This window comes from Solanum stenotomum, chromosome 1 (assembly GCF_019186545.1).
Source record: "Solanum stenotomum isolate F172 chromosome 1, ASM1918654v1, whole genome shotgun sequence".
Classification (NCBI taxonomy): Eukaryota; Viridiplantae; Streptophyta; class Magnoliopsida; order Solanales; family Solanaceae; genus Solanum; species Solanum stenotomum.
In genome coordinates this window covers 51,111,456-51,136,166 of record NC_064282.1, presented here as the reverse complement: position 1 = coordinate 51,136,166, position 24,711 = coordinate 51,111,456, and the positions used below count along the sequence as shown (strand labels likewise).

Genomic DNA, 24,711 nt, shown 5'->3' with positions numbered 1-24,711 from the left:
GCCATGTCACGTCTAGGCCCTAGGCTTGGGTCGTGACAAATAGTGGATTTTTGAATGGGGAAAATCCAACTAGTCTGAATATATAAGACATTATAAGAGTTTAGTGATGACTGAAACAACACTTAACAACTCGAGCTGAATCTACTTCTATTGTCCGAAAAGCCTCTAACTGAATTAAGTTGCTGGGACATGCCCCTGGCTAACTCTATCAAGACTGAAAATTGAAATAGAGATTGAAAAGTAAAGAATGTCTATTGTCCTTGAAGTATAAGGACTCACCACTAAAGCTGCTGAATTCAGACTGGGAGGCGAACTAAAAGTGATCTGGATGCTGAATTTCTAAACCTACATCATAAAACGATGTAGCACAAAAGTATGCGTCAGTACTTTGAATGTACTGAGCATGTAGGATGTATATATTCTAAGTTGAACAATATATATATATATATATATATATATATATATAAAAGCTGAACAATGAAATAAATTATTTTGAAGTATAATTAAACTAAACTGGATGCAATGATCAAGTACTAATAATGAAGATAACATGCTAAACTGTATATTGATGTAAATGCTAAAATATGGTGAATGCAATAAGAGTCTGACTCTGGGAGGTCCAATTAACCAACACAAACCATGTGAGCTTAATATGGAGTTAAATGTATACGCCCTATCGAGAGGACCCAATATACCTTGCCAGGGGTATAGAGGAATGACTGTGATGTGATCACTAAAATTGATGCCCAACAGAGGGGACTTATAAACCTATGTGGGCACATAGTTTTGGGACTTAAGGGTACTTGAACCCTAGTCCAACTGAGTTTTAAGTCTACTTCCAGCTAAATATGAAAAGCTAAAATGCACTGAAATACTAAGTAGCTCAAACTACTAGTATGCTAAATGAGAATGCAACATATGTATACTGAAGATATGGTATTCGAATTTTGAAGAAAGATTTTTTGTCTTATTTGCCTTGCAAGTATAATTCATGAAGTATGATAAATTTACACAAACTAGGGTTCTGATTTCTATGCATGTAACTATACTAATTCACCAAGAAACATTTTATTTAGATAATGGAAACTATAACAGCTAAAATCAAAACAAATCTTCAAAATATGGAAACCTTAGGTCAAAAAAGTTTATGAGAAATCGAAGAACTAACTGAATTCTAGGTACCTAATAAAGTGAAATCCAACATACTTGCTGACGAAAACTACGGAGAAATCCTTTGAATTTCGGGGCTGAACTTGAAGAAAACCTTTGCTTGTTCTTGGGAGAAATTGTCGCCTCTTTCTAACCTTTTCTTTTTAAGTCAGATGATTTTAAGAAAATGAGGGTTCTAGGTTACTTCTAACTAGATTATTAGGCTTAGACTGAGTAAAACGACGTAGTTTAGGCATCAAATGACGTAGTTTAAGTGCCCAACTCATAGGGGAAAAGATAAAAATGACCCTGACTTAAAAGCTGACAGTCCTCTTTCATGGGCCCATTCACGGACTACCACGGACTGTATGGGCAACCGTGGTTCCTCACAGAAGTTGGAGCGGTACTGGGGTCATTTTGCACAGGCCACTTAACGGCCCGTGTGGGGTTCCACGGACCGTCTAGTGGTTTGTGGTTCCTCATAGATCCTTGGGTGGTTTTTGTTTGTTTTCAATGCCAACCTGTGGCCCGTGTGGAGTTCTATGACCCTTGTAGGGGTTCGTGGTCCTCCACCTTGTTGTTGGTTGTGAGCCACAATGAGGGTGATGGGTCGTCCTATTCACGGTCTATGCCCCCCTTGTGGTCCACTATTTTCCTCTTGTTCATTCTTAGTTAGATTTCTGAGGTGTTATAGTTTATTTAAGTTTCTTATGATTTTTGCATTACATTATGGTGCTAGACTTGTATTCTTTCTTTACTTTCGATATTTATCATTATCTTTGGTTTTAGGCACTCATATCTTGGTGGGATAAAAAGAATTCCATCAAACACATTTTTTGGTTCATGACAATGTTTACAACTATGTATATATGCATGTCGACTATTTCGTAGTATCATTTTTGCAATTCATGGTAGGGAGACATATGAAATGATATCATGTAGGTAATCTGATGTAATGAACTTGTGATTTTCAAGTGGCATTATGCTATGTGATTGTTGATGAATGTTTGTGATTACTGGTTGGCTTGGGCACCCTGCTGGTATGCTAACAATGAATGACTCGGGTACCACACTGGTAAACTAACTATGTATGCTCGGGTACCATGTCGGCACACTAACAACCAGGGTTTGGGTTCCGTGAGAGAACCATATATGTGATTTTTAGTTTCTTGAGATGATACGATATTTGCATTGTGATCATGTGGGACATGTAGTTATGCATTATTTGACCCAAGTGTTATTGTTTCATGACACGTGACTTAGAGTCTATGTGGTTGATAATTGTTGTTATGTTATACATTGTTCTATGTTACTAAATTGTAGTGACCATTTATATTCATATCTCTGGCTATGTGATCCTACCAGTACTCTATGGTTTGTGTACTGGTATTGCACACATTTTTCTTTTATGTTGAGTACAGGACATTTTCCGGTGGTTATTTCAAGACCTCTGTGGAGAGACATCTAATTTCGAGTCCAAGGGTGAGCTCCATCTTTCAGGCTACCATGGATTCTTATGCATCTTCTTGTCCATTTATTCAGGCATAGACTTATAGGTTATAGTTGATGTTCAGTTTCGGGGTTGCATCTCAAGTTTAACTATTTAGAGTTTTGGTATGATGACTTTGAGTTCTTGGGGTAATTTCCGCGTCACAATTGTTTTAATTATCTAATTGAGTTTATGACGATTCCAACAGCTCCGGAAGGGTCATTTTAGGCTAGTAGCATGGTCGACATGACTCCTGAGATTTTCAGTGTGAGTCGGTGCAATTAGGCATTTTAACTTTAAGTTTAAGCCTAAGTTTGACTTTGGTCAACATTCTGAGTAAACGCGCTCGGATGAAAATTCTGTCAGCGCGGTTAGCTCCAGAATGTAGAGTTTGATCTAGATTGACCCTTCTTTTGTGTTCCAAGATTTTTGATATCTTTCTGATCCCTTTTGTGTGTTTTGACTTAAAATGGCCTTTGGGAGTGGGACCCACTTTTTATCGAGATGACCTTTGATGGAAATTTCGACTGCACCGTTGAGTCCAGAATATCAAATTTCGTATGGTTTCATATCTCGTTTGCGTGCACGGGGTCCCGAACAAGTTCGGAGTACCCCGTCGGAGTTTTTAGTTTTGGAAAAAAAAATTGCAGCAAATCTGCTATTTAATGCAGAAAAACAGCAACCTTTTCCAAACCTTCAAACTCTCATAACTCTCTCATCTTTTATCCGAATTAGGTGATTCTAAGTGCGGGAGCTTCGTATTTTCGGTGGCTTTGCTGTAGAGTGTTCGGAAGTTGTTGGGTGCACGTAGTTCGAGGTAATTTCGTGATTTACCTGACTGCTGTACCCCTTTTTGAGACTTTGTTTTTAACATTCTTGTTTTGATCATATCTCTCTCATTTTAGCTCGATTTTGGGTGATTCCAAGTCTCACGTGTTGAGAATTGTCAGGACTTAGTCGTAGAGTGTTCAAAGAGTGTTGGGCACCTTTCAATTTTCATTTATTCCTTTTGGACTGCTGCTGCTTTCTTTTTTTAGTGATTAAAGTGTGGTTTCTTGCTTGTTGGTTTTTTCTATGTTTTTGAGCCTCGAATTGTGTTCCATTTTGGAACATAAGTTTGGGGTGCTGTGTAAGGTCTGTTGACGGAGTAAATTCGGAAACTTCGCTGCGGGTCCCACGATTCTTGTTTTGACTACAAAATTGACCCGTCTCCGTTTGTTGTGATTTTGGTTTCTAAACAACCGTACTAATGTTGTGACCCTATATTTGATAGAGTGACAACGTTCAAAGGTTGTTTGGGAAGGAAAAGCTCCGGTAAAGTAATTTGGAGAGCGCGCGATCGACCTTAAGGTAGGCTACAACTTCCTTTCTTTTAGATTGAGCTTAATTGGGTAAAAACATGTCGATTGGAGTGAATTGGAGGTGGGTACCAGTTTACTACCTTACTTTGATTAGATACCTCATGTTAGGATCGATTGGCCACATTTCGGGTATTGTATCAAGTTAACCGGCTTAGTAGAGTTGCATGCTTATGTGCTAAATGCTATTATATGCTTGTATGCTATGTATTGTATGCCTTGTTCATCCTTAACCGTAAGCATGATGTCCTTAGTCTAGGTTAGGCTAGCATTGCCTTAGACTTATGACCGTGTGGGTTGGATAGCCTTGACTTGCTGCCGATGTCGTTCGGATGACTTAGCTCCTTGTAGACTGGAAAAGCAGACTTGGGTCTGATAGTTTGAGACTTAGATTAGGCATTATCGCTACTTGCTGCACTTCGGTATCTTCTCCCACTCATTATGCAGTTTCGACGCATTTTCGAAGGTTTGGTGCATCACTTGAGGCGTGGGATTGAGATAGTATAGGCTTGGAGCCTTTTCTGTGATGTCTTAGAGTGGACGGCGTTCCGCAGTGGTTGTTGTTGGATTGAATCCTATTGGAGATACCATCACCCTCGGGGTCGTTCTTTTTAGCTGGGCTGGGAACGTATCACTGGCTGGGTAGACTCGGTGATATCGGCGATCAACCCCGGGTCTCTCTTTGTAGCTTGGCTGGAGTGTGCTGCTTGCTGGGTATCCCCGGGTCGCTCTTTCTAGCTGTGCTAGGAGCTGACTGGATGGTAGGACGACTCGCGATACCTACCTCACTCACGGGTCCCTCTTTCTAGCTGGGCTAGGAGTGGACTGTTTGGTTGGGTGCCCCCTAGGGTCACTTTTTCTAGCTGGGCTGAGAGTGCAATGCTAGCTGGGTGGAGTCTGATGGATTATCTTAGTTACTTTCGGTTGGGAGCTCGATTTTCTTCTTTATCAGTAGACTTAGCTTTTCTGTGTACTAGTCGAGCTTATGGGGGTTCGTTTAGGTTTTATTTGAGCTTGTGCACGAGTGTACCTTCTGGGCATATGGGGTCCAGTTAGGTTTAGTTTAGTTGTACTTAGTTTGTTTCTGTTATGCTTGAGTGCTTTCTTTTTTTATCCGCTTTGACTTCTCTGTGTCTAGATTCTATCATTTCTTATTGTTTTTACCCTTTTTGTTCAGTCAGCCTATGATGCCTACTGAGTACCTATTGTGTTGGTACTCATGCTACGCTCTGCATCTATTTCATGATGTAGGTCCCAGTACCAGTTACCAGTTACCAGCGGTGATTAGTTCCAACCTTCTTTTGCAGCTGTGATTCGGAGACGAGGGCGAGCACTTGGCGTTTTGGGGTTTGTTCTGTCTCCTTCTTTTGTTTTAGCTAGTCTTGTTGCCTTTGAGACACGCTCTGTTGTGGTCCACTTTTGGGACTTGTACTTTTTATTAGATACCTCTGTACTAGTGACCTCCAGGTTCTAGGAGGGATTTCTATATATATTTATTTTGCGTTGCTTCCGCCTTGTTATTCTTGTTTACATTATTGTTATCGTTAGTTTATGCCCTTTTGCTTATTACTTAATGTTTTGGGTTACGGGTTGGCTTACCTATTGGTAGGGTGCTGTAAGTGTCATCATGACTCGAGAAATCGGGTCGTGACAAGTTGGTATCACAGCCTCAGGTTCACCGGTCTCACTTGTATAGAGCAAACGTCTTGTAGAGTATTGCGGATCGGTGCGGAGACGTCTGTAACTTATCTTCGGGAGGCTACAGGATGTCCTTAGAAAGATTTCCTCTTTTGTTTCACTTTCGTGCAACATGTGTCTTATTGGTTCCTTAAGATCTCACTTGTTTCACTCTTTCGCAGGATGGCTCGCATGCGAGGTGGCACGACTGGGGGTGATGCACCCAGGCCTGCACATAGATCCCCAGCTTGGGGTAGACGCCGACCCCGAGGTCGAGATGGGGCCGCAACATCAGACAAGGAGAGAGAGGAGGATCCAGAGCCAGTGACAGACCCTTCAACACTTCATATACCAGATTAGCCGGTGGGGCCGGGGTTAGCCCAGCCGCCACCCGAACTAGTTTTGACTCCAGATCTCCAGGCTGCTATTTCTCAGCTCTTAGGTGTGCTTGGGGGATAAGTAGCCACCCGCCCCAGCTACACCAGCACTAGTACCGCAGGATCAGCCTACAGTGTGGGCACCTCAGGTCCAGGTACTACCTAAGGGAGTACAACCCTTGGCAGCGGATAGACCTATGCTGCTTGAGGACTAGAAGTTGCTTGGTGTGTTTCTCAGGTTTACACCACCAAGGTTTTCTGGGGCTGTGGGTGAAGATGCCCACGAGTTTCTTACTACTTGTCGTGAGAGGCTTCACACTTTGGGCCTTGTGGAGTCTAGAGGGGCCGACTTCATTACTTACCAGCTAGATGGGCCAGCCAGGAAGTGGTGGTGCACTTTATTCAGAACAGGCCAGTTGGATCTCCACCGGTATCGTGGGATGAGTTTTCTGAGGCCTTCATGTCCAAGTTTATCCCTCGTAGCATCAGAGACCACCTCAGGGATCAGTTGTGCAGATTGGAGCAGGGCTCCATGTCGGTGGCAGAGTACGAGACTAGGTTCCACGAGCTCTCCCGTGATGCCGAGATGATATTACCTATAGAGGAGGAGCGAGTTAGGTGCTTTTTTCGTGGGTTGAGATTGCAGCTTCGGCTTGAGACCCAGTCCTTAGTTTCTGCGGGTCGATCTTTTTTAGGCGTAGTTGACCATGCTAGTACTATGGAGCATCTTTGTCGCGAGGCCCAAGGGGTCAACGAGAAGAGGGCTAGGCATGAGGGCAACTATAGTGACTCCCGCCCCAGGTCTAGAGATTATGATGATAGGGCCGAACGACGGTTTCGATAGGGTCAGTCTGGCAGACCTACACAGGCCTCTCTTCAGGCATTAGATGGTGGTCGGAGTGAGGCTAGTTCGAGTCAAGGCCGCGAGGTGTTTCAGTCGGGTTCTTCAGGCCATGGTAGTCGTTCTTCTGGTAGTCGCCCTCGACACGGTTGCTATGAGTGTGGTGAGATGGGTTATTGGGCCAGGGACTACCGTCAGCATTGTCGGATTGCTTCCGCTCCTCATGCAGCTCCTCCAGCTTTACCAGCACCTCGAGTTAGAGGCTGTGGTCAGGGTCAGGACCGTAGAGGTGGGCAACAGGGTATAAGGGGTGGTCCCCGAGGAGGTAGGACAGGTGGTAGGTTTGGTGGTCACGATAGAGGCAGACATGACCATTTCTATGCAGCTTCAGTGAGGGCGGAGGCTGAGGCATCGGACGATGTGATCACAGGTACTATTCTTTTATATCAGCAGCCCGCCTTGGTTTTATTTGATCCAGACTCTACTTTTCTTATGTTTCTACATACTATGACTCTCGATTGAGTATGATGTCTGAGCCTTTGGTAGCTCCGTTGCGTGTGTCGACCCCCGTGGGTAAGTTTTTAGTAGTGGATCAGGTATTTCGATCTTGCTTAGTTACTATCCAAGGGCGTGACACCCGGGCTGACCTTATATTGCTTGACATGGTTGATTTCGATGTGATTCTGGGCATGGACTAGTTAACTCTTATCGCGCTATTTTAGATTGCTTTTCTAAGACCGTTTCCTTAGCCATTCATGGTATCACTCCGGTGTTGTGGGAGGGATCTCGTGGTAGCACACAAGTTGGGGTTATCTCTTTTATTCGTGCTAGGAGGCTAGTGGCTAGTGGATGCTTATCATATTTGGCCTATGTGCGTGATGTGAGTGGGGAGGTTCCTCTGGTTGAGTCAGTTCCTATTGTTCATGACTTCTTAGATGTGTTTCCTACTGACCTACCTGGCCTACCCCCAAAGCGTGATATTGATTTTCCGATTGAGCTTGAGCCAGGTACTCGACTTATTTCTATTCCACCATATCGGATGGCTCCTGTAGAGCTCAAGGAGCTCAGTGTTCAACTTCAGGATCTCTTGGGTAAAGGATTTATCAGACCTAGTGTATCACCTTGGGGCGCTCCCGTTCTTTTTGTTAAGAAGGAGGACGGTACTATGCGCATGTGCATTGACTTTAGACAGTTGAATAAGGTGACAGTGAAGAATCGATATCCTCTACCTAGGATTGATGACCTATTTGACCAGCTACAGGGAGCTTCAGTGTTCTCTAAGATTGATTTGAGGTCCGGTTACCACCAGTTGAGGATTAGGACATCAGACATCTCTAAGACTGCATTTAGGACTCGGTGTGGCCATTATGAGTTCTTGGTGATGTCATTTGGGTTGACTTATTCCCCTGCTAACTTTATGAACTTGATGACGCGCGTGCTCAGGCCTTATCTTGATTCCTTCGTCATAGTCTTCATTGATGACATTTTGATATACTCGCGGAATAGGGGTGATCATGAGCAGCATTTGAGAGTTGTGCTCTAGACTTTGAGAGATCAGCGGCTTTATGCCAAGTTCTCAAAGGGCCAGTTTTGGTTAGACTCAGTAACGTTCTTGGGGCATGTTGTATCTAAGGAGGGCATTATGGTAGATCCGGCGAAGATTGAGGCTATTCGTGATTGGGCTAGACCCACCTCAGTTACTGAGATTTAGAGCTTCGTCAGACTAGCAGGCTACTACAATCGATTTGTGGAGGGTTTCTCTACCTTGGCAGCACCTCTGACCCGGTTGACTCGTGTTGATGTTCCCTTTGTTTGGTTAGAGGAGTATCAGGCGATCTTTTTGAGGCTCAAGGAGTTATTGACCACCGCTCCTATATTGACTCTTCATGTTGAGGGCGAGGGCTTCACGGTTTATTTTGACGCATCCGACGTTGGTTTGGGTTGTGTATTGATGCAGTAGGGGCGGGTTATTGCTTATGCGTCGAGGCAGTTTAAGATTCATGAGCACAACTACCCCACCCATGACTTAGAGTTGGCGGCGGTAGTTTTCGCACTTAAGATTTGAAGGGACTACTTGTATTGAGTTCGATGTGAGATCTATACCAATCACAAGAGTCTTCAGTACATCATGAGCCAGAAGGATCTTAATTCGAGGTAGCGTCGTTGGATTGAGCTCCTGAAGGACTCTGACCTCTCTATTCTCTGTCATCCGGGCAAGTAGAATGTGGTAGCGGACGCCTTGAGCCGAAAGGCGGTGAGTATGGGTAGCCTAGCCTTCTTATCTGTTGAGGAGCGACCCTTAGCAATGGACATTCAGTTTTTAGCCAATAGCATGGTTCGGTTGGATATCTCAGATCCTAGACGTGTCTTGGCCCGTTTGGGAGTTCAGTCTTCCTTGCTTGATAGGATCTGTGGTTGTCAGTTTGAGGATGAGGCCTTGGTGGCCCTTAGAGATCGACTGTTAGCAGGTGATGGTGGTCAGGCTACCTTAGATCCTGATGGATTATTGAGATTCGCCCGCCGCATTTGTGTTCCGAGAGTTTGGGATTTGATACAGTTGATACTTTCTGAGGGCAATGAGTCTAGATACTCTATCCATCCGGACACAGCGAAGATGTATCGTGATTTGAGGCAGCATAACTGGTGGAGTGGCATGAGGAGAGATATTGCTGACTTTGTTTCCCGTTGCTTGTGCTGTAAACAGGTTAAGGCCGAGCATTTGAGGCTTGGTGGTGAGTTTCAGAGATTACCCATTCCGGAGTGTAAGTGGGAGCGTATCACTATGGACTTCATTGTGGGGTTGCCTCAGACTTTTAGAGGTGTTGACAACATTTGGGTTATCGTTGATCGATTGACCAAGTTAATACATTTCCTTCCTGTTCAGTCTTCACATAGCGCTGAAAGGTTGGCTCGTATCTACATTCGGGAGATGGTTCGACTTCATGGGGTGCCAGTTTCTATTATGTCAGATCGGGGTTCTCAGTTCACGTCTAGCTTTTGGAGGACCTTTCAGAATGAGTTGGGCACTCGGATTGGCCTTAGCACAACTTCCACTCGCAGACAAATAGCCAGTCAAAGCGTACTATTCAAGTCCCTGAGGATCTGTTGCGGACCTCTGTCATGGATTTCAGAGGTCAGTGGGACTAGTTCTTACCTTTGGCGGAGTTTCCGTACAACAACTACCACTCTAGTATTCAGATGGCCTCATTCAAGGCATTATTTGGTAGGTGTTGTTGCTCTCCAGTTGGTCGGTTTGAGTATATAGAGCCTAGGCCGCGTGGTACAGATTTGCTTTAGGAGACCCTGGATCAGGTGAGGGTGATTCAGGATAGGCTCAGGACAGCTTAGTGTAGGCACCAGAGTTATACGGATCGGAGGTGCCGACCTTTGAGATTCTCTGTTGGTGATCGGGTATTCCTCCGTGTGTCGCCCATGAAGGGCGTGATGAGGTTTGGGAGGCGGGGCAAGCTTAGCCCCAGGTACATTGGGCCATTTGAGATACTCCGGACAGTTGGGGAGGTTGCTTATGAGTTGGCCCTACCTCCAGCATTTTTAGCCATCCACTCGGTTTTCCATGTCTCGATGTTGCGGCGAGATGTTTTTGATGAGTCCAAAGTGCTCCAGTATGATATAGTCGAGTTGGATGATAGTTTGACATTTGTAGAGGAACCAGTTGCCTTTCTAGCCAAAGATGTGAGGAGATTGCGCTTGAGAGCCATTCCTATTGTTAAGTTCCGTTGGAGGCATCGCCCAGTCGATGAGGCTACCGGGGAGACCGAGCAGGAGATGCGAGAGCAATTTCCCAGCTTGTTTGAGCCTTCAGGTACTACTTGACCCTTACTTTCGCGGACGAAAGTCCTTTTTAGTAGTGGATATTGTAATGACCCTCCAGGTCATTTCTTTGTCTTGCCTTCTGTGTGTCGTTTAGAGCATTCCTGTAGCAACCCCAAGTCATTTATGATTTGCTGGGACTGACAGTTCGGTCACCTAGTAATTCGTTTGGTCTTGGTGCGAGTTTTTGTGTTTTGGAGCTTATGAACCTTGAACAATTATTTTCGATCAAAAGTTCAACAAGATGATAACGGATTCCAATTCTGACGATTCCATCAGCTCCGAAAAGGTCATTGTAGGCTAGTAGCATGGTCGACATGACTCCCAAGGTTTTCAGTGTGAGTCGGTGCAATTAGGCGTTTTAACTTTAAGTTTAAGCCTAAGTTTGACTTTGGTCAACATTCTGAGTAAACGCGCTCGGATGAGAATTCTGTCAGCGCGGTTAGCTTCGGAATGTGGAGTTTGGTGTAGATTGACCCTTCTTTTGTGTCCCGAGGTTTTCGATATCTTTCCGATCCCTTTAGTGGGTTTTGACTTAAAATGGCCTTTGGAAGTGGGACCCACTTTTTATCGAGATGACCTTTGATGGAAATTTCGACTGCGCTGTTAAGTCTGGAATATCGAATTTGGTATGGTTGCATATCTCTTTTGCGTGCACGGGGTCCCGAACGAGTTCGGAGCAACCCGTCGGAGTTTTTAGTTTTGGAAAAAAATTTGCAGCAAATCTGCTATTTAATGCAGAAAAACAACCTTTTCCAAACCTTCAAACTCTCGTAACTCTCTCATCTATCCAAATTAGGTGATTCTAAGTGCGGGAGTTCGTATTTTTGGTGGCTTTGCTGTAGAGTGTTCGGAAGTTGTTGGGTGCGCTTAGTTCGAGGTAATTTCGCAATTTACCTGACTGCTGTACCCCTTTTTTGAGACTTTGTTTTTAGCATTCTTATTTTTGTCATATCTCTCTCATTTTTGCTCCGTTTTGGGTGATTCGAAGTCCCACGTGTTGAGAATTGTCGAGACTTGATCGTAGAGTGTTCAAAGAGTGCTGGGCACTTTTTGATTTTCATTTATTCCGAGTTTGGACTGCTGTTGCTTTCTTTTTTTAGTAATTAAAGTGTGGTTTCTTGCTTGTTGGTTTTTTCTATGTTGTTGAGCCTCGAATTGTGTTCCATTTTGGAACATAAGTTGGGGTGCTGTTTAGGGTCTCTTGACGGAGTAAATTTAGAAACTTCACTGCGGGTCCCACGATTCTCGTTTTGACTCCAAAATAGCCCATCTCCGTTTGTTGTGAGTTTGGTGTCTAGACGATCGTACTAACGTTGTGACCCTATATTTGATAGAGTGATAGCGTTCAAAGGTCGTTCGAGAAGAAAAAGCTTTGGTAAATTGATATGGAGAGTGCGCGATCGACCTTAAGGTAGGCTACGACTTCCTTTCTTTTAGATTGAGCTTAATTGGGTAAAAACATGTCGATTGGAGTGAATTGGGGGTGGGTACCAGTTTACTACCTTACCTTGATTAGATACCTCATGTTAGGATCGATTGGCCACATTTCGGGTATAGTATCATGTTAAACGGCTCAGTAGAGTTGCATGCTTATGTGCTAAATGCTATTGTATGCTTGTATGCTATGTATTGTATGCCTTGTTCATCCTTAACTGTAAGCATGATGTCCTTAGTCTAGGTTAGGCTAGAATTGCCTTAGACTTATGACCGTGTGGGCTGGATAGCCTTGACTTGCTACCGACATCGTTCGGATGACTTAGCTCCTTGTAGACTGGAATAGTAGACTTGAGTCTGATAGGATGAGCATTAGATTAGGCGTTATCGCTACTTGCTGCACTTCTGTATCTTCTCCCACTCATTCTACGGTTCCGACGCATTCTCGAACGTTTGGTGCATCACTGAGGCGTGGGATTGAGATAGTATAGGCTTGGAGCCTTTTCTGTGATGTCTTAGAGTAGACGGCGTTCCACGGTGGTTGTTGTTGGATTGAATCCTATTGGAAATACCATCACCTCCGGAGTCGTTCTTTCTAGCTGGGCTGGGAACGTATCGTTGGCTGGGTAGACTCGGTGATATCGGCGATCTCCCCTGGGCCTCTCTTTCTAGCCGGGCTGGGAGTGTGCTGCTGGCTGGGTGTCACCGGTTCGCTCTTTCTTGCTGGGCAGGGAGCAGATTGAATGGTAGGACGAATCGCGATATCTACCTCACTCACGGGTCCCTCTTTCTTGCTGGGCTGTGAGTGCACGGCTGGCTGGGTGGAGTATGATGGATTATCTTAGTTACTTTAGGCTGGGAGCTCGATTTTCTTCGGTCTCAATAGACTTAGCTTTTCTGTGTACCTGTCGGGCTTATGGTGGTTCGTTCAGGTTTTATTTGAGCTTGCGCATGAGTGTACCTTCTGGGCATATGGGGTCCAGTTAGGTTTAGTTTAGTTGTACTTAGTTTGTTTCTGGTATGCTCGTGTGCTTTCTTTTCTTAACCGCTTTGACCTCTCTGTGTCTAGATTTTATCCTTTCTTATTGTTTTTACCCTTTTTGCTCAGTCGGCCTATGATGCCTATCGAGTACCTATTGTGTTGGTACTCATGCTACGNGGGCTGTGAGTGCACGGCTGGCTGGGTGGAGTATGATGGATTATCTTAGTTACTTTAGGCTGGGAGCTCGATTTTCTTCGGTCTCAATAGACTTAGCTTTTCTGTGTACCTGTCGGGCTTATGGTGGTTCGTTCAGGTTTTATTTGAGCTTGCGCATGAGTGTACCTTCTGGGCATATGGGGTCCAGTTAGGTTTAGTTTAGTTGTACTTAGTTTGTTTCTGGTATGCTCGTGTGCTTTCTTTTCTTAACCGCTTTGACCTCTCTGTGTCTAGATTTTATCCTTTCTTATTGTTTTTACCCTTTTTGCTCAGTCGGCCTGTGATGCCTACTGAGTACCTATTGTGTTGGTACTCATGCTACGCTCTGTATCTATTTCGTGATGCAGATCCCAGTACCAGTTACCAGTGGTGATTAGTTCCAAACTTTTTTTGCAGCTGTGATTCAGAGATGAGGGCGAGCACTTGCTATTTTGGGGTTTGTTCTGTCTCCTTCTTTTGTTTTAGCTAGTCTTGTTACCTTTGAGACACACTCTGTTGTGGTCTACTTTTGGGACTTGTACTTTTTATTAGATAGCTCTGTACTAGTGACTTCCAGGTTCTGGGAGGGATTTCTGTATATATTTATTTTGGGTTTCTTCTGCCTTGTTATTCTTGTTTATATTATTGTTATCGTTAGTTTCTGCCCTTTCGCTCATTGCTTAATATTCTGGGTCACGGGTTGGCTTACCTATTGGTATGGTGTGGTAGGTGTCATCATGACTCGAGAAATCGGGTCGTGACAAGTTGGTTTCAGAGCCTTAGGTTCACCGGTCTCACTTGTACAGAGCTATCGTCTAATAGAGTCTTGCGGAGACGTCTGTAACTTATCTTCGGGAGACCACAGGATGTCCTTAGAAAGATTTCGTGTTTTGTTTCACTTTCGTGCAGCATGTGTCTTACTGGTTCCTTAAGATCTCTCTTGTTTCACTCTTTCGCAGGATGGCTTGCTCGCGAGATGGTGAGCTGGGGGTAATGCACCCAAGCCTGTAGACAGAGCCCCAGCTTGGGGTAGACGCTGACCCCGAGGTCGAGATGGGGCCGCAACATCATTCCAAGAGAGAGAGGAGGATCCATAGCTAGTAGCAGACCTTCAGCACTTCGTATACCAGATCAGCCGGTGGGGCCGTGGCCAGCCCAGCTGCCACCTGAACTAGTTTTGACTCCAGATTTTCAGGCCGCTATTTCTCAGGACTTAGGTGTGCTTGGGGGGATGCAACAGCCACTCACCTCAACTACACCAGCACTAGTACCGCAGGATCAGCCTGTGAGGGCACCTCAGGTCCAGGTACCACCTGAAGGAGTACAGCCCTTGGCAGCGGATAGACCTATGCCACTTGAGGACCAAAAGATGCTTGGTCTGTTTCTCAGGTAGACACCACCGAAGTTTTCTAGGGCTGTGGGTGAAGATGCCCACGAGTTTCTTACTACTTGTCGTGAGAGGCTTCACACTTTGGGCCGTGTGAAGTCTAGAGGGGCTGACTTCATCGCTTACTAGCTAGATGGGCCAGTCAGGAAGTGGTGGCACACATTCATTCAGACCAGGCCAGTTGGATCTCCATCGGAATCATGGGATGAGTTTTTTGAGGCCTTCTTGGCAAAGTTTATCTATCGCAGCGTTAGAAACCGCCTCAGGGATTAGTTCTGCAGGTTGGAGCAGGGCTCCATGTCGGTGGCAAAGTACGAGACTAGGTTCCACGAGCTCTCTCGTCATGCCGAGATGATATTATCTATAGAGGAGGAGCGAGTTAGGTGTTTTGTTCGTGGGTTGAGATTGCAGCTTCGGCTTGAGACCCATTCCTTAGTTTCTGCGGGTCAATCGTTTCTAGACGTAGTTGACCATGCTAGTACTATGGAGCATTTTCATCGCGAGGCCCAAGGGGGCAGCAAGAAGAGGGCTAGGCATGAGGGCAACTACAGTGACTCCCACCCTGGTCTAGAGATTATAATGACAGGGCCGGACGACGGTTTCGATAGGGTTAGTCTAGCAGACCTACACAGGCCTCTCTTCAGGCATTAGATGGTGGTCGGAGTGAGGCTAGTTTGAGTCGGGGCCGTAAGGTGTTTCAGTCGGGTTCTTTAGGCCATGGTAGTCGTTCTTCTGGTAGTCGCCCTCGACAGGGTTGCTATGAGTGTGGTGAGATGGGTTATTGGGCCAGGGACTACCGTCAGCATAGTCGGATTGCTTCCGCTCCTCATGCAGCTCCTCCAGCTTTACCAGCACCTCGAGTTAGAGGCCGTGGTCAGGTTCAGGACCGTAGAGGTGGTCAGCAGGGTATACGGGGTGGTCCCTGAAGAGGCAAGACAGGTGGTAGGTTTGGTGGTCACGGCAGAGGCAGACATGGCCATTTCTATGCAGCTCCAGCGAGGGCGGAGGCTGAGGCATCAGACGATGTGATCACATGTACTATTCTTTTATGCCTGCAGCCCGCCTTGGCTTTATTTGATCCAGGCTCTACTTTTTCGTATGTTTCTGTTTACTATGCCTCTCAATTGAGTATGATGTCTGAGCCTTTGGTAGCTCGGTTGCGTGTGTCGACCCCCGTGGGTGAGTCTTTAGTAGTGGATCAGGTATTTCGATCTTGCTTAGTTACTATCCAAGGGCGTAACACCCGGGATGTTCTTATATTGCTTGACATGGTTGATTTCGATGTGATTCTGGGCATGCACTGGTTATCCCCTTATCGCGCTGTTTTAGATTGCTTTTCTAAGACCGTTACCTTAGCCATTCCCGGTATTCCTCCGGTGGTGTGGCAGGGATCTCGTGGTAGCACACCAGTTGGGGTTACCTCTTTTATTCGTGCTAGAAGGCTAGTGGCTAGTGGATGCTTATCATATTTGGCCTATGTGCGTGATGTGAGTAGGTGTAACGACTCGGAAAATGATAGAGTGAAACTAGAGCCTCACATGTGAGTTTAGAGTCGAGAACTTAAGGAAATGATTATATTTGAATTTGAATCAAAAGTTCTTAAAAATGTGCTTCGGAAGTTACCGGAAACTTGTTTAGCTGTATATTAAAAGATCCGTTTCGTTTTTCGAAAATCCGACTTCATATTCTTGTTTAGGGGGTCAAATTGAGTGGGAAATGGGTCTAACCCAAATTTTAGAGCAACCGTATCAAAATCCGAAATTTCCAAGTGAAGCCTTTTTCGAGGGTCTACTTTGGAGGGTCATATCTTCTAGCACACAAATTATTTGGGTGGCCAATAATATATCCATGGAAAGCCCTTTGAGTTAGCTACCTAACTCACTTCGTTTCACCTCATTCGGAGTTCGGACGAAGAAGTTATGCCCATTTTCGTAAAATCTGTCCGGCAGAAAAAGGCAAATTCCAGTAGCTGATTTTACTGTTCATTTACTGTTCACCCGCCTGAAATTTTTTCTAACTGTTGGACCATTTTTTTCGAAGGACTTATATTATTTCCTATATACCATTAGTTCATTCCCATCCCTAAAAACATTTCCCTCTCTACAATCCTCCATTTAAGAAGAAGAAGAAGTGGGAGCTAGGGCTTTGGATTCAAGGCTTTCTTCATCAAATTTCGTGGGAGATCATAGCAAAGGTATGGTGGTCTTGATCCTTGTCTAATTTTCCATTCAAGGAGCCAAATCCAAAGTTATTTCAAAGTATGAAAAATCTAGGTTTTCACTCAATCTCATGGGTTCTTCCACCAAATGGTTTTAAAAGGTTTCTAATGGCACTTTATGGTTATATTGTTGTTGTATTGACGATTTAAGATGAAAATACTCCATGAACCCATGATTTCTCTCTATTCCTAGTTTATGCCTTTATGAAGTGGGTTGCTAGATAATGAATGTATATGAATCAAACTTGTTTAAAGGTCTTTAGATTGTTGAAGTATGTCATTACCCATGCTTATTTTATGGTGTATTGTTGGTGTATTGGTATGTGAGGCTTATGGCCTTAAAGGCATAGTATGAGAAATTGGAGTGTTATCATGACATTATACGAATGAGAATTCAATGAAGATAATGTGATCATGTTATGAATGTAAAGGTGTTGTTGTAGGTTGTTCACTGGTTTGGTTGCATAATTACTACCCTATTTTCCATGCTCTTTGATTCCATTACATGCCTTCAAGGTGTTTGACAAAATGTCCAACTATGGAGAATTGATGAATCGATGCTTTAAAGTTTGAGTTATGAGATGTATGGAAATCCAGAGATGTGTTGATGACACTCATGAATGTTGATGATATAATATGAAGGATTCTTCAATATAAAGTATACCTTGAATTGGTAGGGCTTATGCATCATTTTCTTGTATAAATGATTATATTGTTGATTGTTGAATCCTTGGATCGGTAGGCTTATGGCACCCTTCCACACATGCTTATAATGAACCTTGGATCGGTAGGCTAATGGCACCCTTCCATTAATGATAAGTAATGAACCTTGGATTCGGTAGGCCTATGGCACCTTTCCATAAAGGTTAATGATGAGACTTGAATCGGTAGGCCCATGGCACCCTTTCAAGAGGAGTTAATGAGCTTTCCTAAATGTACCTTGAATCGGTAGGCTTATGGCACCCTTTCATGTGTTAAATAATGTACCTTGAATCGGTAGGCTTATGGCACCCTTTCATGTGTGATGATGTCAAAGTAATGAACTATTCTATGGGAATGTAGGCTAAGCACCGAGCGGATTTGGTTAGATGGAAACTCCCCCGACAGTTAGGCATGAGTTTCAATGATCGTCTACCTTATCCCATAAACTATGTGCCCGCATAGGAAGCTAGTGGATCCATTAAGCTATATATACCGGTCTTCCTTAGGCAAGTAGACCACCTCTTTTCGGTGTGGGGACTCATGACACCGGATTCCATGACAAGCTCTCATGGTCTATGTCGGTTAAACGCTTACTTCCCATCATGTGAGATTTCATTATGGTTTCTTGACAGGTTCTACAAAGTGTAGGTAGTAGTATGGGATGCTACCTATACATTGCACGAGTAGGCTTGGAGAGGGTCATAGTGAGTTTCTCTAAATCCTAATGACTGTGACATGAATGTACCCTAAATGAGGTTATTAAAGAATGTTGGCTCTTAAATGCTTAATATGTTATGCATGTTATACTTGGGTTATATTACGAGTTATTTTCCCTTGTCATGTCTTAATTAATGATATACCTCTTATGTATGAATATTGTGCAAAGGTGAAAGAAAGGAATGATAAGTTACTTTAAGTGACCTAAATGTGGTGCCTTAGTATGGATGGTGGTATGGGACGTCATCCATACATTGCACGAGGTATAGCATAAGGGTTTCTTGAGGTGAAGGTCCAAGGTAAAGGTTTTCATGTTGATATTGTTTAAAGGTGATATTATGACTTACTTGATGTTATGCTTGTCTTGTATGTCTTTTATGCTATTGTTCATGATATTTCAAAAAGGTGGCATAATGCATGGTTTCTAACTAAAATGTCCCTTTTTAAGCATGTTTTGCATGGTCATCATACTTAGTACATTTTGTGTACTAACCCATATTCTTCATATTTTTACTATAAGTGTAGGTTCCGGCAAGTGATCCCTCCTAGCTAGTTTGAAGTGTTGGATTGCTTTCCTCCAAGACTTGGTATGTCCTCATGGATTCGAGGACAAGACTTTTAAGTTCTTTTGTTCATGTAATAGACTTCTTTTGATTGTAAAGGGCCGTGTCCCTACTTATGTTTTGCGACTGTGTCTAAGATGGCCATGTGAGACTTAGACTTCCGCTGTGTGTTTTTAAAGTTGTTTTAAGAAGTTTAAATGTGTGGATGTAAATAAGTTTTTTTTTTTTTTTCCGCACTATTTTCATTATTGAATGCAATGAATGACTATGTGGCTTGTATAAGACCCCTTCGGGGTCGAGTACGCCTTGTTACGACTTGGGGGTGCTCCCGGGTCGTGACAAACATGGTATCAGAGCATAAGATTTTGGAAATGTTTTTTTTTAGGATCGATGTCTCACATGCCACATCTAGTAGAGTCTTGTTCATCGGTGTGAGTCGCGACACATCTATGAGCGAGAGGCTATAGGATGCTAGAAGTTACACTTCTTTCATATTCTTAAAGTCGTGCCTTAGAGTGTGGTTCTATAAGTGTTCTTATCCTTATCCTTCTCTTGTGTTTATAGGATATGAATACAAGAGGGAGACCCGCAAGGAGAGTAGGAGAAGAGGATGTGAATGAGGAAGTTCCTCCCCAAGTTGTGCAAAATGGTCAAGGTGTGCAATGCAATCAAGTTCCTATAGGTGAGCAAGAGAATGAGGTTCCGGTGGTTCCCCCGGATATGACCAATGAAGAGATTAGGTCGGCTTTCTTAATCTTGGCCCGAGCCATGGCGGCTCAAGCGACTAGAGATATGGGGCCTAGGGTGAATGCTAATGAGGGTACTATGGCTTCTAAGTTGAGAGACTTTGTGAGGATGAATCCTCCGGTGTTTCTAGGTTCTAAGGTGGGAGAGGATCCCCAAGAATTTTTGGATGAAGTGTATAAGGTAGTGAGTGCTATGGGGGTGACTTCAAGAGAAAAGGCGGAGCTTGCCTCCTATCAATTGAAAGATGTTGCCCAAATTTGGTTCACTCAATGGAAGGCTAATAGGCCGGTGGGAGCGGATCCTATAGAATGGGAGGAGTTTAAGGAAGCTTTCCTTGGTAGGTACTTTCCCCGTGAGATGAGGGAGTGTAAGGTTGAGGAGTTTATCAATCTTCGGCAAGGTAATATGAGTGTGCAAGAGTATTCCTTGAGGTTTACCCAATTGTCTAAGTATGCCCCATCTTTGGTGTCAAACCCTAGGGATGAGATGAGTAGGTTTGTGACCGGCGTATCCGACCTAGTCAAGGAAGAGTGCCATACGGCAATGCTCCATAATGACATGAACATTTCTAGGCTCATAGTGTATGCTCAATCCATTGAGGAGTCCAAACTTAAGAGGATGAATAGGAATGTGAAGAGGGGTAGATCCGATGAGCAAAGTCAACCTAGGTTCAAGAAGAGGGCTCAAGATCAAGATTTTTCAAGTGCTCCTAAGGTTAACCAAGATAAAGGTGGTGGATCTCAATTTTCTAAACCTACTTGCACCACTTGTGGCAAGAGGCACTATGGGAAGTGCCTAGCCGGTACTAATGGATGCTATGGTTGTGGGAAGAATGATCACAAGGTGAAAGATTGTCCTACTTTTACGGCTAGAGGAAGGGAGGCAAAGCAAGCTTCTAAAGATGGAACGGTTCCTATTCCTCCAAATTATGGTCGTTTCTATGCTCTCCAAGCTAGCAAGGACAAGGAAGCTAATCCGAATGAAGGCGCCGGTAAGTTTTAGTTCCTTATGGTCATGAATGTCTTGATGAGGTTTCTATGGTGTTGTTTTTCATGTTTGCCTTAATTGGGTTTTCTTCTAAGTGGGGGATGGTAGGTTGAATAGCAAGGTTGTTGAGAGTGTTGATATCCTTATCTCATTCCTTCTATTCTTATTCAAGCTTGAGGCCAAGAGTTCCTAGTAGCTTGTTTTATGTTTTGGAGTCTTGGGTGAAAATGAGTTTCCATGGTCTCCTTATGTTATGCATGTCCTATTTGAATTCTTGTTAAATGATAAAATGAGTTTTCATAAACGTGTTCCTCGTGTTGATGTGCATTTAGTTGAGTTGTCTATATGCTTCATGAGGATAAATGTTGAACATGCTTAAATGTTGCATGAGTTGATTTATTAGGCATGCTTAAATGTGTTCTTGAGAATGTTGCATAATTGTACTTTTGTGAGAAAATTGCATAATGTGCCTAATAATTTTGGGATGAGTGTGATGTAAATTGGAGAAGGAAGTTCATCCAATGAAATGAGAAATGGTAAAGCTTGATGCATAAGGAATTGGTAGATGTATTCCTAATTTCTTGAATTGCATGAAGTTGTTTGAGCCTCATTGATGTGGAGTTGATGTTTCCTCCGATATTTATGTACTTGTATTGATGTTGTATGCATGTTGATGGGCTGTATACTTGAGTTGTTACCCCTTATGTGTTTAAAGTGTCATTCGAGGACGAATGTTCCTAAGTGGGGGATAATGTAACGACTCGGAAAATGATAGAGTGAAACTAGAGCCTCACATGTGAGTTTGGAGTCGAGAACTTAATGAAATGATTATATTTGAATTTGACCCAAAAGTTCTTAAAAATGTGCTTCGGAAGTTACCGGAAACTTGTTTAGCTGTATATTAAAAGATCCGTTTCGTTTTTCGAAAATCCGACTTCATATTCTTGTTTAGGGGGTCAAATTGAGTGGGAAATGGGTCTAACCCAAATTTTAGAGCAACCGTATCAAAATCCGAAATTTCCAAGTGAAGCCTTTTTCGAGGGTCTACTTTGGAGGGTCATATCTCCTAGCACACAAATAATTGGGTGGCCCATAATATATCCATGGAAAGCCCTTTGAGTTAGCTACCTAACGCACTTCGTTTCACCTCATTCGGAGTTCGGACGAAGAAGTTATGCCCATTTTCGTAAAATCTGTCCGGCAGAAAATGCAAATTCCAGTAGCTAATTTTACTGTTCATTACTGTTCACCCGCCTGAAATTTTTTCTAAGTGTTGGACCATTTTTTTCAAAAGACTTATATTATTTCCTATATACCATTAGTTCATTCCCATCCCTAAAAACATTTCCCTCTCTACAATCCTCCATTTAAGAAAGTCAAGAACTTGGAGCTAGGGCTTGGTTTGAAGGTGGTGTCTTCATCAATTTTCGTGGGAGATCATAGCAAAGGTATGGTGGTCTTGATCCTTGTCTAATTTTCCATTCAAGGAGCCAAATCCAAAGTTATTTCAAAGTATGAAAAATCTAGGTTTTCACTCAATCTCATGGGTTCTTCCACCAAATGGTTTTAAAAGGTTTCTAATGGCACTTTATGGTTATATTGTTGTTGTATTGACGATTTAAGATGAAAATACTCCATGAACCCATGATTTCTCTCTATTCCTAGTTTATGCCTTTATGAAGTGGGTTGCTAGATAATGAATGTATATGAATCAAACTTGTTTAAAGGTCTTTAGATTGTTGAAGTATGTCATTACCCATGCTTATTTTATGGTGTATTGTTGGTGTATTGGTATGTGAGGCTTATGGCCTTAAAGGCATAGTATGAGAAATTGGAGTGTTATCATGACATTATACGAATGAGAATTCAATGAAGATAATGTGATCATGTTATGAATGTAAAGGTGTTGTTGTAGGTTGTTCACTGGTTTGGTTGCATAATTACTACCCTATTTTCCATGCTCTTTGATTCCATTACATGCCTTCAAGGTGTTTGACAAAATGTCCAACTATGGAGAATTGATGAATCGATGCTTTAAAGTTTGAGTTATGAGATGTATGGAAATCCAGAGATGTGTTGATGACACTCATGAATGTTGATGATATAATATGAAGGATTCTTCAATATAAAGTATACCTTGAATTGGTAGGGCTTATGCATCATTTTCTTGTATAAATGATTATATTGTTGATTGTTGAATCCTTGGATCGGTAGGCTTATGGCACCCTTCCACACATGCTTATAATGAACCTTGGATCGGTAGGCTAATGGCACCCTTCCATTAATGATAAGTAATGAACCTTGGATTCGGTAGGCCTATGGCACCTTTCCATAAAGGTTAATGATGAGACTTGAATCGGTAGGCCCATGGCACCCTTTCAAGAGGAGTTAATGAGCTTTCCTAAATGTACCTTGAATCGGTAGGCTTATGGCACCCTTTCATGTGTTAAATAATGTACCTTGAATCGGTAGGCTTATGGCACCCTTTCATGTGTGATGATGTCAAAGTAATGAACTATTCTATGGGAATGTAGGCTAAGCACCGAGCGGATTTGGTTAGATGGAAACTCCCCCGACAGTTAGGCATGAGTTTCAATGATCGTCTACCTTATCCCATAAACTATGTGCCCGCATAGGAAGCTAGTGGATCCATTAAGCTATATATACCGGTCTTCCTTAGGCAAGTAGACCACCTCTTTTCGGTGTGGGGACTCATGACACCGGATTCCATGACAAGCTCTCATGGTCTATGTCGGTTAAACGCTTACTTCCCATCATGTGAGATTTCATTATGGTTTCTTGACAGGTTCTACAAAGTGTAGGTAGTAGTATGGGATGCTACCTATACATTGCACGAGTAGGCTTGGAGAGGGTCATAGTGAGTTTCTCTAAATCCTAATGACTGTGACATGAATGTACCCTAAATGAGGTTATTAAAGAATGTTGGCTCTTAAATGCTTAATATGTTATGCATGTTATACTTGGGTTATATTACGAGTTATTTTCCCTTGTCATGTCTTAATTAATGATATACCTCTTATGTATGAATATTGTGCAAAGGTGAAAGAAAGGAATGATAAGTTACTTTAAGTGACCTAAATGTGGTGCCTTAGTATGGATGGTGGTATGGGACGTCATCCATACATTGCACGAGGTATAGCATAAGGGTTTCTTGAGGTGAAGGTCCAAGGTAAAGGTTTTCATGTTGATATTGTTTAAAGGTGATATTATGACTTACTTGATGTTATGCTTGTCTTGTATGTCTTTTATGCTATTGTTCATGATATTTCAAAAAGGTGGCATAATGCATGGTTTCTAACTAAAATGTCCCTTTTTAAGCATGTTTTGCATGGTCATCATACTTAGTACATTTTGTGTACTAACCCATATTCTTCATATTTTTACTATAAGTGTAGGTTCCGGCAAGTGATCCCTCCTAGCTAGTTTGAAGTGTTGGATTGCTTTCCTCCAAGACTTGGTATGTCCTCATGGATTCGAGGACAAGACTTTTAAGTTCTTTTGTTCATGTAATAGACTTCTTTTGATTGTAAAGGGTCGTGTCCCTACTTATGTTTTGCGACTGTGTCTAAGATGGCCATGTGAGACTTAGACTTCCGCTGTGTGTTTTTAAAGTTGTTTCAAGAAGTTTAAATGTGTGGATGTAAATAAGTTTTTTTTTTATTTTTCCGCACTATTTTCATTATTGAATGCAATGAATGACTATGTGGCTTGTATAAGACCCCTTCGGGGTCGAGTACGCCTTGTTACGACTTGGGGGTGCTCCCGGGCCGTGACAGTAGGGAGGTTTCTCCGGTTGAGTCAGTTCCTGTTGTTCGTGACTTCTTAGATGTGTTTCCTACTAACCAACCTGACCTACCCCTAGAGCATGATATTGATTTTCCGATTGAGCTTGGGCCAGGTACTCGACCTATTTCTATTCTACCATATCGGATGGCTCCTGCAGAGCTCAAGGAGCTCAGTGTTCAACTTCAGGATCTCTTGGGTAAAGGATTTATCAGACCTAGTGTATCACCTTGGGGCACTCCCGTTCTTT

At 43.1% G+C, this 24,711-nt stretch overlaps 1 protein-coding gene and 1 pseudogene across 1 annotated transcript; both read left to right on the top strand.

The window, feature by feature from the left end:
* The first annotated feature begins 2,152 nt into the window (after positions 1 to 2,152).
* On the top strand, positions 2,153 to 15,649 carry LOC125854081 (uncharacterized; annotated as a pseudogene).
* A 3,841-nt stretch (positions 15,650 to 19,490) lies between these two features.
* On the top strand, positions 19,491 to 24,131 carry LOC125854064 (uncharacterized). The gene is made up of 2 exons (XM_049533679.1): positions 19,491 to 20,661; positions 24,074 to 24,131. Exons 1-2 carry the CDS (start codon positions 19,491 to 19,493, stop codon positions 24,085 to 24,087), a joined length of 1,185 nt encoding a protein of 394 aa, XP_049389636.1. The 3' UTR covers positions 24,088 to 24,131.
* The last annotated feature ends 580 nt before the right edge of the window (positions 24,132 to 24,711 follow it).

Excerpts from the sequence above, each read along its gene's own strand:
- LOC125854064 (XM_049533679.1), top strand. The coding sequence starts at position 19,491 with ATGAATACAAGAGGGAGACCCGCAAGGAGAGTAGGAGAAGAGGATGTG.